Source organism: Lipophrys pholis (genome assembly GCF_963383615.2).
Source record: "Lipophrys pholis genome assembly, chromosome: 2".
NCBI lineage: Eukaryota > Metazoa > Chordata > Actinopteri > Blenniiformes > Blenniidae > Lipophrys > Lipophrys pholis.
The window spans coordinates 39,109,657-39,122,297 of record NC_137636.1 but is presented as its reverse complement, the minus strand read 5'-3'; the positions used below and the strand labels follow the sequence as shown (position 1 = coordinate 39,122,297).

The following is a 12,641-nucleotide window of genomic DNA, read 5'->3' as shown; positions in this document are numbered from 1 at the left end:
ATTTCCTGAAGGGAGGCGGGTCTCAATGAGACCAGGAGGAATGAGGCAGGAAATCCAGTCCACAGTTTGCAGCCAGCGAGCAGGCTAGGGAAGTAGCACTGTGCTATCCAACTTTTCATGGCAACATGTTGCTGTTTGGAGGGATTTTACACTCAAAACACCACAAAGCAACACAGCAACGTGGATGTTAGCAAAGCAACGCAGCAACCTGGATGTTAGCAAAGCAACGTAGCAACGTGGATGTTAGCAAAGCAACGCAGCAACGTGGATGTTAGCAAAGCAACACAGCAATGTGGATGTTAGCAAAGCAACGTAGCAACGTGGATGTTAGCAAAGCAACGCAGCAACGTGGATGTTAGCAAAGCAACACAGCAATGTGGATGTTAGCTAAGCAACGTAGCAACGTGGATGTTAGCAAAGCAACACAGCAACACAGCAACGCAGCAACGTGGATGTTAGCAACGTGGATGTTAGCAAAGCAACGTAGCAACATGAATGTTAGCAACGTGGATGTTAGCAAAGCAACGTAGCAACATGGATGTTAGCAAAGCAACGCAGCAACGTGGATGTTAGCAAAGCAACACAGCAACGTGGATGTTAGCAAAGCAACGCAGCAACGTAGCAACATGGATGTTAGCAAAGCAACGTAGCAACGTGGATGTTAGCAAAGCAACACAGCAACGTGGATGTTAGCAAAGCAACGTAGCAATGTGGATGTTAGCAAAGCAACGTAGCAACATGGATGTTAGCAAAGCAACACAGCAACGTGGATGTTAGCAAAGCAATGCAGCAATGTGGATTTTAGCAAAGCAACACAGCAACACAGCAACGCAGCAACGTGGATGTTAGCAAAGCAACACAGCAACGTGGATGTTAGCAAAGCAATGTAGCAACATGGATGTTAGCAAAGCAACGTAGCAACATGGATGTTAGCAAAGCAACGCAGCAACGTGGATGTTAGCAAAGCAACGCAGCAATGTGGATGTTAGCAAAGCAACACAGCAACGTGGATGTTAGCAAAGCAACACAGCAATGCAGCAATGTGGATGTTAGCAAAGCAACACAGCAACGTGGATGTTAGCAAAGCAATGTAGCAACATGGATGTTAGCAAAGCAACGTAGCAACATGGATGTTAGCAAAGCAACGCAGCAACGTGGATGTTAGCAAAGCAACGCAGCAATGTGGATGTTAGCAAAGCAACGCAGCAACGTGGAAGTTAGCAAAGCAACGCAGCAACGTGGATGTTAGCAAAGCAACACAGCAATGTGGATGTTAGCAAAGCAACACAGCAATGCAGCAATGTGGATGTTAGCAAAGCAACGCAGCAACGTGGGTGTTAGCAAAGCTGTAGTCCAGCAGGGCGGCGCTCTGCAGCCAGACCTCAGTGTTTTCAGCCTCCAGCTCTGGGAGGAGAACAGCTCTGACATCAGAACAATGAGCAGCAGCTCCTCCAGGCTGTCAGCAGGAGATTCACACCTCCGTGAAGCTGCGTCCTACTCCACGCTAAACTCCCTGAAAATAGTCCCAATGGTTGGAGCTGCGTTAGAGCTGGAAACATTGTGTTGCTGCTGCCTTGCTCAAGAGTTTCCCCAGGGATTAATAAAGTCATTCTGAGGTTCTAAAGATAGAACTAGTTTATTATGAGATGATGACGTCACGCAGACCCCCACATTGTCCACATGGAACTAAAATACTTTGTACTGCTTCTTTTCTGACCTGATACTAACCTCAAGTTGTCTTTAGAGAGAGTACATGTATACATTAGTACATTTCATACTTTACTGTAGAGAGGCGTTTATTACAGCCTCATATAAAATCAATAATAATAATAATAATAATATAAAAGCAAACAGCTCTGCTATCAGGATAATATCAGCAGAAACAAATTTGGGTATCAGGATCAGATCAAAAGTAAAAAAACATGGATCATCAAAATATTTTAGCGACAAACTGGATACAGATTTTGTGAGATTGTGTTCTACATTACTGCATCAGGTTTGTGTCTTTATTGGTGTACTCTAGTCACTGAATAATATCATTTAATGTACTATAATACAATTGATTTGTCTAAAACTAGTCAAGAATTTAATTCTTCCCTCTAAATTATTAATGCAGTACTTGTATATAATACAGACAGTTGTTTTCAACTATTCTAAGGTAACTGAAATGATTCTGTTAATGTGTAATGTCAAAATCCTTCATGTCAAGCCCTGCTTACATAAAACAATTGGGCTGCAGTCACGTGATGTGAGCAGATTGTGAAGCCATGACAGTAACGTCTTCATGGGATTCTTTTGACTAGTTTCTTATGTCCTGATGAGAACCACAAGTGTCCCTGTCATGTAGTTCATGGCCGTCATGTGTTTTTAGTGCGCGCGCCCCCTGGTGGTGTGTACTCGCCTGTCGCCATGGTAACATGTGTTTGACTGCAGCAGCCGGAGGAGCCCCGGGTTTTAATCACAGATCATCTAGTCTCTGGTCTTTTCCTGGCGGGACGGACATTGACTGTCTCTGAGGCTCGTTTTGTAGAATATAAGATGGTAAACCAAGTGTAGTTTAAAAGAATTTCTTTAAAGTAAAGCGTCATAGCTGTTATGACAGGTTCACTTCCGGTCAATGCCAAGCTTCATTTTGATTCAACATTCAGGTTTTTGTGTGTTTTGTTCTTGTGCCTGCCCAACAGGCAAGACACTGGCCATTTTCTTGAAACCCTATTGCTCATAGCCAAATGGTATTTCATTGAAATGTGTATTAAATGAGTGTAATATGAGATGTTGTCCCTCTCTCTGCAGCCACCCAAAAAGAGAGGCTCCAGCAAAAAGCCCGCCCAGGAAAAGACACCGACACTGTTAAATGGACTGACCAAGGACGAAATGTCCATGGAGCAGGTCAGAGCCTTGGACATGTGTTTTCTGGACTTGTACTGTGTACTATCAAAACAGGTCATTTTAAGTAGTGTGTATTTGATACTTTGTGATGATGTAATTTAAATGGTTTAAAGAAATCAGCTGATATGAACTGCCTTAAAGAGAAAGTTATAAGCCAAAGGATTAATAGCTATATTTCTGTGTGGCTTGGGGTCAAAGTTTAAGTTGATGAGCTATAGTTTTAAGTATCATCAAGTAATTTGTTTTAACTTGATGGTTTTATAATTAATCTAGAAAAAATGTAATCAAAAAACTGTCTGCCTTCCTTCATAATGAAAACGATAGAATGCAAATCTTCCATCATAATTTGTTCTTCTGTTAATCTCTGTCTAAAATGTCCTAAAGACTTGGTCATTTTCATGAAGCAAAACGAGGCAGGTAAACTACGGTAAACTCCACCGGATGAAGCTTTTTGCTTCTGATGAACAATAAAAGCACTTAGTTGTTCAATAAGGAATCTAAATAAGCACGTCAGCATGTTGTCGCTGTGCTAAGCCTGCAGTACCGCCGCTCTCTGTATTTCAGCTGGAGGAGTTCATTGTGCGCCTCCGAGAAGATCTGGACCGAGAGCGAGAAGAGAGGAACTACTTCCAGCTGGAGCGAGACATGAACCAGAGCTTCAGCCAAGTCCAAGAGAGAAAGCTGGCAGAGGTCAAGGCAGAGCTGCAAAACCTGGAGAAGGAAATGGAAGAGGATGAGGCTCATCAGCAGGCAGAGGTCAAGGTAAAGACCAACAGAAAATAACTTAACAACCAAAATACATGAACAAAACCAATAAACAGAGCAAAGCAAAACCAACAAAATAAGTAAATAGATCAATAATAGCAGATCCCAAAAGGAGCAGGACGAAGCTTCGGTTTATCTCCTCCTCCCCCTTCTCCACCCTTCTCCATCAGTCATTCTACACCCCACTGGTTACTAAACATATGGATCCATCCAAATTAACCAGAAAACTAGCCAATCAGTCATCAATCATCTTTACACCAGTGTCTCCAGCTCGTCCTCCCAGTACTTTGGGAAAACCAGCTGTTGTGCTGTTTGTTGAACTGGCTCGTGATTGGACGCTGCCTGAGCTCCGCCTCCAATCTGTTTCACAGCCACACTCCACCAATCCCAAGACTGAAGGACTTTCTCGTTGTGGCAAATCTGCCGTGTTTTAACTTTAAATCCCCTCCACCTCTAACCTCCACCTCTGTTCCAAAACAAGCTCTGGATATTTGTAGGAAGTTGGTTGTTTATTGCTTTAAACATCATTGGTGTAGTTTGAGGTTGTGCTCTTGGCTTTGCTGACAATTCCTTTCTCAATCCTCAATACTTGAGTGAAAGGACGAGTTTGCCAGGAGAGGGCAGTGTTCCATGTTGAATTCATTGTATGGCTGGTCGGGGTTTGTGTCTCCTCCCAGGTGAACAAACAGAAGATGAAACACCTGCTGTTCGAGCACCAGAACACAATCTGTGAGCTGGAAGCAGATGCTGTCGTCTCTGGCGAGGTGGAGCGCACAGAGCAAGACAGAGTGGAGAAGGAGCTTCACCAGGAAACCTGGGAGTTCATGGTGGATACTCAGAGCCTCCAGTATGAAACCCTTGTTGAGGAACTGAAAATGGTTTGTATGCTTTGTTTCTCTTAATGTTCCCCAAGACGTATGAACTAAATGATCATCTGAACGCCAACCACCGCTTGATTTGAACAGAAACACCATGAAAAGATGGCTGCCACAAAGAAGAAGTGGGAAGACGCTTTGGCAGGTAAATGGTTTTAGAGTTCAGACTCAGCATCTCGTGCTGTGAGAGTAAATCACAAAACTGATGCTTGTCCCACGTTTTGAGCAGAACTTGCAGAGAAGTCTACGAAAGAGTTCCTGCTGATGCAACAAGAGCAGGAACACCTGAGGGAGACGGCGATCAGCGAAAGGGAGCACGCGTGGAACAGCCACATCGCTGCTCTGCAAGAAGAAACGGACCAAACCTTCCAGATTGGGCCCGAGGACATCAGGGACAAGGAGATGCAGGTCATGAAGTTGATGGTACGAACACAGAATTAACTTCCTGATGCCCAAAACGTACACTACCGTTCAGCAGTTTGGGCTCACTTAGAAATGTCCTTATTTTTGAAAGAGAAGCAGTTTCTTTCAATGAAGATACTTTAAAGTAATCAGAAATACACTCTATACATTGTTAATGTAGTAAATAACTATTCTAGCAGCAAATGTCTGGTTGTTGGTTCAATACCTACAGAGGTGTATAGAGGCCTGTCCCTCCAGTGTTCTAATGCTCCAATGTGTTGCTCGTTGTGTCAGAAGGCTGATGGACGATTAGAAAACCCTTGAGCAATCATGTTAGCACAGCTGAAAACAGTTTAGCTGCTGAGAGAAGCTATAAAACTGAGCTTCCTCTGAGCAGCTGGAGGATCTGGAGCATCACATGTGTGGGTGGAGTCAGGCTCCAAATGACCAGAAAAAGAACTCTCATGTGAAACTCGACAGTCTGTTCTGGTTCTTAGAACTGAAGGCTATTCCATCACCAGGAAAGTGAAGATATCCTCCAGCGGTGTGTCCTCCTCCCTCCAGAGAACAGCACAAACAGGCTCTAACCAGAGCAGGAAGAGAAGTGGGAGCAAGAAGAGAAGTACATTAGAGTCTCTAGTTTGAGAAATAGACGCCTCACAGGTCCTCAACTGGCAGCTTCATTAAATAGTACCGGCTAAACGCCAGAGTCAACCTCTCCAGTGAAGAGGCCACTCCGGGATGCCGGCCTTCAGGGCAGAGTGGCAAAGAAAAAGCCAAATCTGAGACTGGATAATAAAAGAAAAGATAAATATTTCTTACTCATGTGATGATAAGACATCATCGACTGTGATCATGTTTGACATTGATGTGGATCAGGTCTCGCTTTTGTCTTTTCTTACATGCCGTGCATGTTTTTCTGTCTTTTTTTGACATTTTCTAGAAAAGCATCAGCGAAAAGAAGAAGGTGCAGGAACGTAAGGAAAAGGAGCTGAGCACTCTCCTGCAGGAAAACAAACATCTTGAAGAGTTGGTCACAGAAGAGGAAAACAAACAATCTGGTGTTCAGAAGAAAATGAAATACTACTCTGAGAAAACGGTCAGTGTCATTATGTGCCTTTGTAATTTCTGCTGTGCAGCATGAGCCTTGTTCCATACAGTTTATGTACTTTTGATAGGACACCTTCGACAAGGCCAAGATCAAGAAGCTGACGGCTATGAGACGAGAGGAGGAGGCACTTCTAGAGAAGTTCAACAAGCTTCAGCTGGAGAAGGAAGAAATCCAGAGGACACTTCTTGAGAGGATGCAGCAGAAGGCCGATGTGGAGAGCTTGAGGCTGGAGGAGGAGGTGCAGGCGCCGGCCCTCAGTGTGGAGGAGACGCAGGCTCAGCTCAGCTCAACGCTTTCAGCTTCCAACCTGGACCCCCCTGCTCTCAGACGGATCACTGGCCAAGCTCCGGTACTGCTTCACACTTTCTCCTCACTCATATATACTGTCCTCTAACCACGGACTCTCCATGGAATTCACATCGTTCTAAGACTTCCTGAGGCCCACGTTTCATTCATAACCAAGAAATGTGTGTTTTTCTTTTGTAGGAGAGTTTTGACTCTTCAAATACTGCCGTCAAAAACAGAAAAGGTTTGTGGTTTGGTATTTCCTGAACATATATTTCTGTATGAACGTGACGGTTTATTCCCCAGATGAAAACATGCAGTTACTTTAACCTCCTAACACCCGAACTCTTAAAAGGCATGCGATGTTAATTTCTCTTTTCTATTTGGGCTAATAGTCTCAGGGAATTGCAGGAGGGACCCCAGCACAGACTCAGAGTTCCATAAAATCAGGTTTATTGCACAGACGTCCAGGGAACAGGAGGAACCGCAGGGGACACAAGAGCGACATGGAGACAAGACGAGCCGACCAGGACAATAGAGGGAGAGAGGTTTAAATACACTGGGAGGGGGGGACACAGGTGGAACACCATGATGGGAGCACACAGCGGGAGAAGGCCATTGGTTAATTGGAAACATGAGGCAAGACACACCCCCCCCCTTCAAGGGCCGGCACCTGACGGCCCAAAGACAAGGGGGGGCATGGGGGCCTCCCGACAGAAGACCACGGGGACTACAAATAGAAGGCCACAGTTGCCTCCAAAGAAAAGAACAACAGAACCCAACTAAACCTTCCAGAACCTCTTACAATGATAGAGAACAACAGAACCCAACTAAACCTTCCAGAACCTCTTACAATGATAGAGAACAACAGAACCCAACTAAACCTTCCAGAACCTCTTACAATGATAGAGAACAACAGAACCCAACTAAACCTTCCAGAACCTCTTACAATGATAGAGAACAACAGAACCCAACTAAACCTTCCAGAACCTCTTACAATGATAGAGAACAACAGAACCCAACTAAACCTTCCAGAGCCTCTTACAATGATAGAGAACAACAGAACCCAACTAAACCTTCCAGAACCTCTTACAATGATAGAGAACAACAGAACCCAACTAAACCTTCCAGAGCAGCAGATGGAACAAGCAACAGAGGAAACCAGGAAGAACTCCCTCTCAGGAAGAACAGTTCATAAGAAGTCCCTCTTCAGGAAGAAAGGGGGCGGAGCCTAGACTCTGGAAGGGGGGGGGGGGGGGGCATCCGCCTTGACCGGTTGGGGGGAGAAGTACATGGGATAGGACAGGGAGGAGGAATAGAAGAGGGAGAGAGAGAGGAATAGAAGAGGGAGAGAGAGAGGAATAGAAGAGGGAGAGAGAGAGGAATAGAAGAGGGAGAGAGAGAGGAATATAAGAGAGAGAGAGGGAGGAATAGAAGAGGGAGAGAGAGAGGAATAGAAGAGAGAGAGAGAGAGAGAGAGGAATAGAAGAGGGAGAGAGAGAGGAATAGAAGAGAGAGAGAGAGAGGAATGGGAGAGAGAGAGGAATAGTAGAGGGAGAGAGAGAGGAATAGAAGAGGGAGAGAGAGGAATAGAAGAGAGAGAGAGAGAGAGGAATAGAAGAGAGAGAGAGAGAGGAATAGAAGAGAGAGAGAGAGAGGAATAGAAGAGAGAGAGAGAGAGGAATAGAAGAGGGAGAGAGAGAGGAATAGAAGAGGGAGAGAGAGAGGAATAGAAGAGGGAGAGAGAGAGGAATAGAAGAAGGAGAGAGAGAGGAATAGAAGAGGGAGAGAGAGAGGGAGAGAGAGAGAGAGAAGAATAGAAGAGGGAGAGAGAGAGGAATAGAAGAAGGAGAGAGAGAGGGAGAGAGAGAGAGAGAAGAATAGAAGAGGGAGAGAGAGAGGAATAGAAGAGAGAGAGAGAGGAATAGAAGAGGGAGAGAGAGAGAGAGAGAGAGAGAGAGAGAGAGAGAGAGAGAGGAATAGAAGAGGGAGAGAGAGAGGAATAGAAGAGAGAGAGAGAGGAATAGAAGAGGGAGAGAGAGAGAGAGAGAGAGAGAGAGAGAGAGAGAGAGAGGCAGACAGGCCAGAGAAGTACAAATACTAAGAAAAGTCTATGATGAGCGTTGGTCTGATGATGAACCAATCTCAGTCTGGAGTTTAAGGGCCGTTCCGTTGTGGTGGGGTCCCGGTGCTGTGGGGGGGTCCCGGTGCTGTGGGGGGGTCCCGGTGCTGTGGGGGGGTCCCGGTGCTGTGGGTCCCGGTGCTGTGGGGGGGTCCCGGTGCTGTGGGGGGGTCCCGGTGCTGTGGGGGGGTCGGGTAGTAGGACCGTGGTAACTCCACTCTGGGAGTCTTGGGTCTGATCCCCTGGATCCTGCTCCCCTCCTGTCAGGATCTGGTGGCTCCAGTAATGTTGTTACACAGAGAGAAAGAAAGAAAGACAAGAAACAGAAGCTCCAAATGTAGAGTTCCTCCCTTTAACGGGAGAGAGGAAATCCCCTCAGCAGTCTAGGCCTAGAGCAGCTCAACTTAGTGCTCCTATTTTATTCCTAATGAGAAGCTCTATCAAAGAGGAAGCTTTTTAGTCTCCTCTTAAATAAACTAATGGTGTGGGCCCTTCGGACCGAGGCTGCTAGTTGATTCCAGAGTAAAGGAGCCATATGGCTGAAACTCCTGCCTCCTCTTTTACTTTGAAGGACTTTAGGGATTACCAACAGTCCTGCATCCTCAGAGCCAAGGGCTCGTGGAGGGTGAGACCCTTCTAGAAGTTTCTCCATATAGGACGGAGCCTGGTGATGAAGAGTTTTAGATGTGATCAGAAGGATGTTGAATTCTATTCTAGATTTGATGTGAAGCCAGTGTAAGGATGCTAAGACTGGGGAGATGTGCTCTCTTCTTCCAGTTCTGGTTAGTAAACCTGCAGCAGCGTTCTGCTCTAGCTGGAAGATCCTAACAGAGGAGTTTGGACATCCTGACATTAGGGAGTTACAATCATCTCATCTTCAAGTCACAAAGGCAGGAAGCATTTGTTCTGCATCTTTGAAGGACAAGAAGTTTCTCATTTTTGCAATATTCCTTAGATGGAAGAAGGCTGTCCTGGAGACATGTTTAACATGGGACATAAAGGACAGATCCTGATCAGAAATAACACCCAGGTTCCTAATATCACTGTTAGAGGTTAAGGTAATATTATCTAAGGTAATCAGACTATCTGAAAAGTAATCCCTGAGCTTTTTAGGACCTAGGATTAGAACCTCAGTCTTGGATGTGTTGAGCATTAAGAAGTTGATAGACATCCAGGACTTAACGTCCCTGAGGCAGGACTCTAGTTTAACAAGTTGGTCGGCCTGATTGGCTTTAACTGATAAATAGAGCTGAGTATCATCTGCATAACAATGAAAGTTAATGCTGTGTTTCCTAATAATATTTCCGAGTGGTAACATCTAGAGATTAAACAATATGGGTCCGAGGACGGAGCCTTGTGGTACTCCACACAGGACCCCTTCATGTATTGAAGATTTGTTATTTACATGAACAAATTGAAAGCGGTCAGATAAATATGATTTAAACCAGTTTAAGGCTAAGTTTTTAATGCCGACGGCATCTTCTAATCTCCTTAAGAGTATATTATGATGGACAGTATCAAATGCAGTACTAAGGTCCAGAAGAACTATATATAAACATATACACATCGTCTAATACCTTCATCCCTTTGCACAAGTACAGTCCCACATATAAATCTCAATGTACCATACAAGCACAATACACACAAACAATACACACAAACAATACACACAAACACTACAAGCGAGACGAGCAAAACTAATGAATGCAAGGAAAGAAACGAACAATAGAAATATCCAAAATAAACGAGACATTTGCCCCTAAAATACCCAGTGACTGGCCACACCTTCTTCATCCTCATACCTTTTGAAAATCATATTTTTATACAGCATTTTAAACTGTCTCATATTTGGACATTACTTCAGTTCCACAGTAAACCTGTTCAGTACTCTCACCCCGCAGACTGAGAGACAAAACCCTTTTCTGGTCCTACGAAATCTTTAAAGTTACATTTCCTCCTTAGATTGTGACTCTTCATCATTTTTGAACAATTGTTGAGTATTCTCTGGTAGTAGATGATGTTTTGCTTTGAACATTGTTTGTGCTGTTTGGTACTGCACAATGTCAGTAAGCTTGAGTAATACTGTGTTTGTGCTGTTTGGTACTGCACAATGTCAGTAAGCTTGAGTAATACTGTGTTTGTGCTGTTTGGTACTGCACAATGTCAGTAAGCTTGAGTAATACTGTGTTTGTGCTGTTTGGTACTGCACACTGTCAGTAAGCTTGAGTAATACTGTGTTTGTGCTGTTTGGTACTGCACACTGTCAGTAAGCTTGAGTAATACTGTGTTTGTGTGTTCCTGATAACCGGCTTTGTGAAGGATCCTATTGCTCTTTTCTGAAGGGTATTTATTGAAGATAATGTGGTTTTGTAGTTGTTGCTCCAAACTTCAGCACAGTACTGCAAATAAGGGGAACGAGTGAGTAGTATAGAGTATGGAGTTCTTTGCTTTATTCAGTACTGCGATGTTTCTTGAGACTTTACTCTGTATATGTTTGATATGTGGTTTCCAGCTCATTTTGTCGTCTATAATTACCCCCAGAAATTTAATTTCGTGAACTCTCTCAATTTCTACCCCCTCTACTTTTATTTTTGCCTCTGCTCATTTTATAATTGCCAAATAGCAATATTTTTGTCTTTCCTAAATTTAATGAGAATCTGTTGCTGTCAAACCATTTTTTTAATTTGTTCATTTCTGTAGTTATTTCCTCCTGTAATTGTACTATATTATCCCCTGAGTGAAAAATATTAGTGTCATCAGCAAACAGTACAAAATGTAGTAGCTTAGAAACCTTATACATATCATAAATATATAAAAATTTCAATTGACAAGCATTCCAGAACATTATCCACCACAGTGGTCATTCCCTCTAGAACCTTAAAATCTAATGTTTTATCTATATATAAAGCCACTCCTCCACCACCTTTGTTTCCTCTGTTTTTATATGTGAGTTCATAATCCTCCATTTCAAAGTTTATTCCTCTTTCAATATTCATCCATGTTTCTGATATTGCAATGATATTGACAGGTTGTGAAAAAGTATTCCGATAATCCTTAATTTTTTAGAAATTTGCATATAAGCTTCTACTGTTAAAATGAATAATTGATAATTTACCCATAGATTTGACCTCCTGGTTGTATTGATCTTCTGCAGCAGGTATTGTTGATGGTGGAGAAAGAGTTATTGTTCGGGTCTAGATCCTGTTCCAAGTCCAGAATGTTGTAATCGGTGTACTCAAAAGTTTTCAGCTCCAGTTCTTGGCAGATCCATGATGCTCTTCTGCTGTTTCCTAACAGCAGAAAGTTCCTCTGTGATGAAGTTGAGAGCCTGTTTTATCTCCTCAACTCCCTCCATCGACGGTGCTTTCCTTGGGAGCCTATTGCTGTCTTCACCGCTGACACCCGGATCCAGGCTAAAAGCGAGCCACTCCGGGTTGTCAGAACTCGTCTTGGTAGCAATATCAAAAAAGTTCCCAAGCTGTCAAACACCGAGCTGTCACTATCAGTTGAGGGTACTGCCCTTCGGACTGTCCCTTTCTCCCCGGGTCTTCACTGGTCTGTGGCAGCCAAAGAAACAGCCCGGCTTTTGACCCATGTGGCCCGCCTGGGGCTACGGGTGAACATGAAGAAGAGCTGTCTGGATCCCTCCCAGTGGGTTACATATCCGGGGATCAACCTGAATGCCGTCAGCATGACGGCAAGCTTAGTAGCCGGACGGGTGGACGACATCCTTTCCTCCCGGTCCCATTTCAGGGTAGGCAGGACATTGCCTCACATTCAGTTCCTGAGCCTTGCAGGCAAACTGACAGCGGCATCACGGGTTACTGGGCCTGTTGGCTCTTCGGCCTTTCCAGATATGGATCAACAGCCTCCACCTGCATGCAGGTGGAGGCCTCGGAGGGTCAAGGTTACCTGGAGGTGTGCCTGATCTCTAACCCCGTGGGGAGAGAGGTCATTTCTGGCGAGGGGGGTCGCCCTGGGCGCCATTCCATCTTGCAGAGAGACGATGACGGTGGACGCTTGCCCGGCAAGTTGGGACGCCGTATGGCAGAAGCGGACTGTGCGGGCCCTGTGGTCGGCCAGGGACAGCACCAGGCACATAAACGTGCTGGAACACTTTATGCCCTTCATAAAAGAAAGGCACGTCCTTGTCCGGTCGGACAACATGGCGGCGGTGGCACAAATAAACCAC

At 44.5% G+C, this 12,641-nt stretch overlaps 1 protein-coding gene across 1 annotated transcript; it reads left to right on the top strand.

Moving 5' to 3' along the window:
• Positions 1-2,874: 2,874 nt before the first annotated feature.
• Positions 2,875-12,384, top strand: LOC308106743 (dynein regulatory complex subunit 4-like; the record flags this gene model as incomplete). Its single annotated transcript, XM_080458653.1, has 9 exons — positions 2,875-2,889; positions 3,454-3,651; positions 4,332-4,532; positions 4,620-4,674; positions 4,759-4,952; positions 5,875-6,030; positions 6,110-6,391; positions 11,862-12,203; positions 12,304-12,384. 9 exons carry the CDS (start codon positions 2,875-2,877, stop codon positions 12,382-12,384), a joined length of 1,524 nt encoding a protein of 507 aa, XP_080314779.1.
• Between the last annotated feature and the right edge of the window lie 257 nt (positions 12,385-12,641).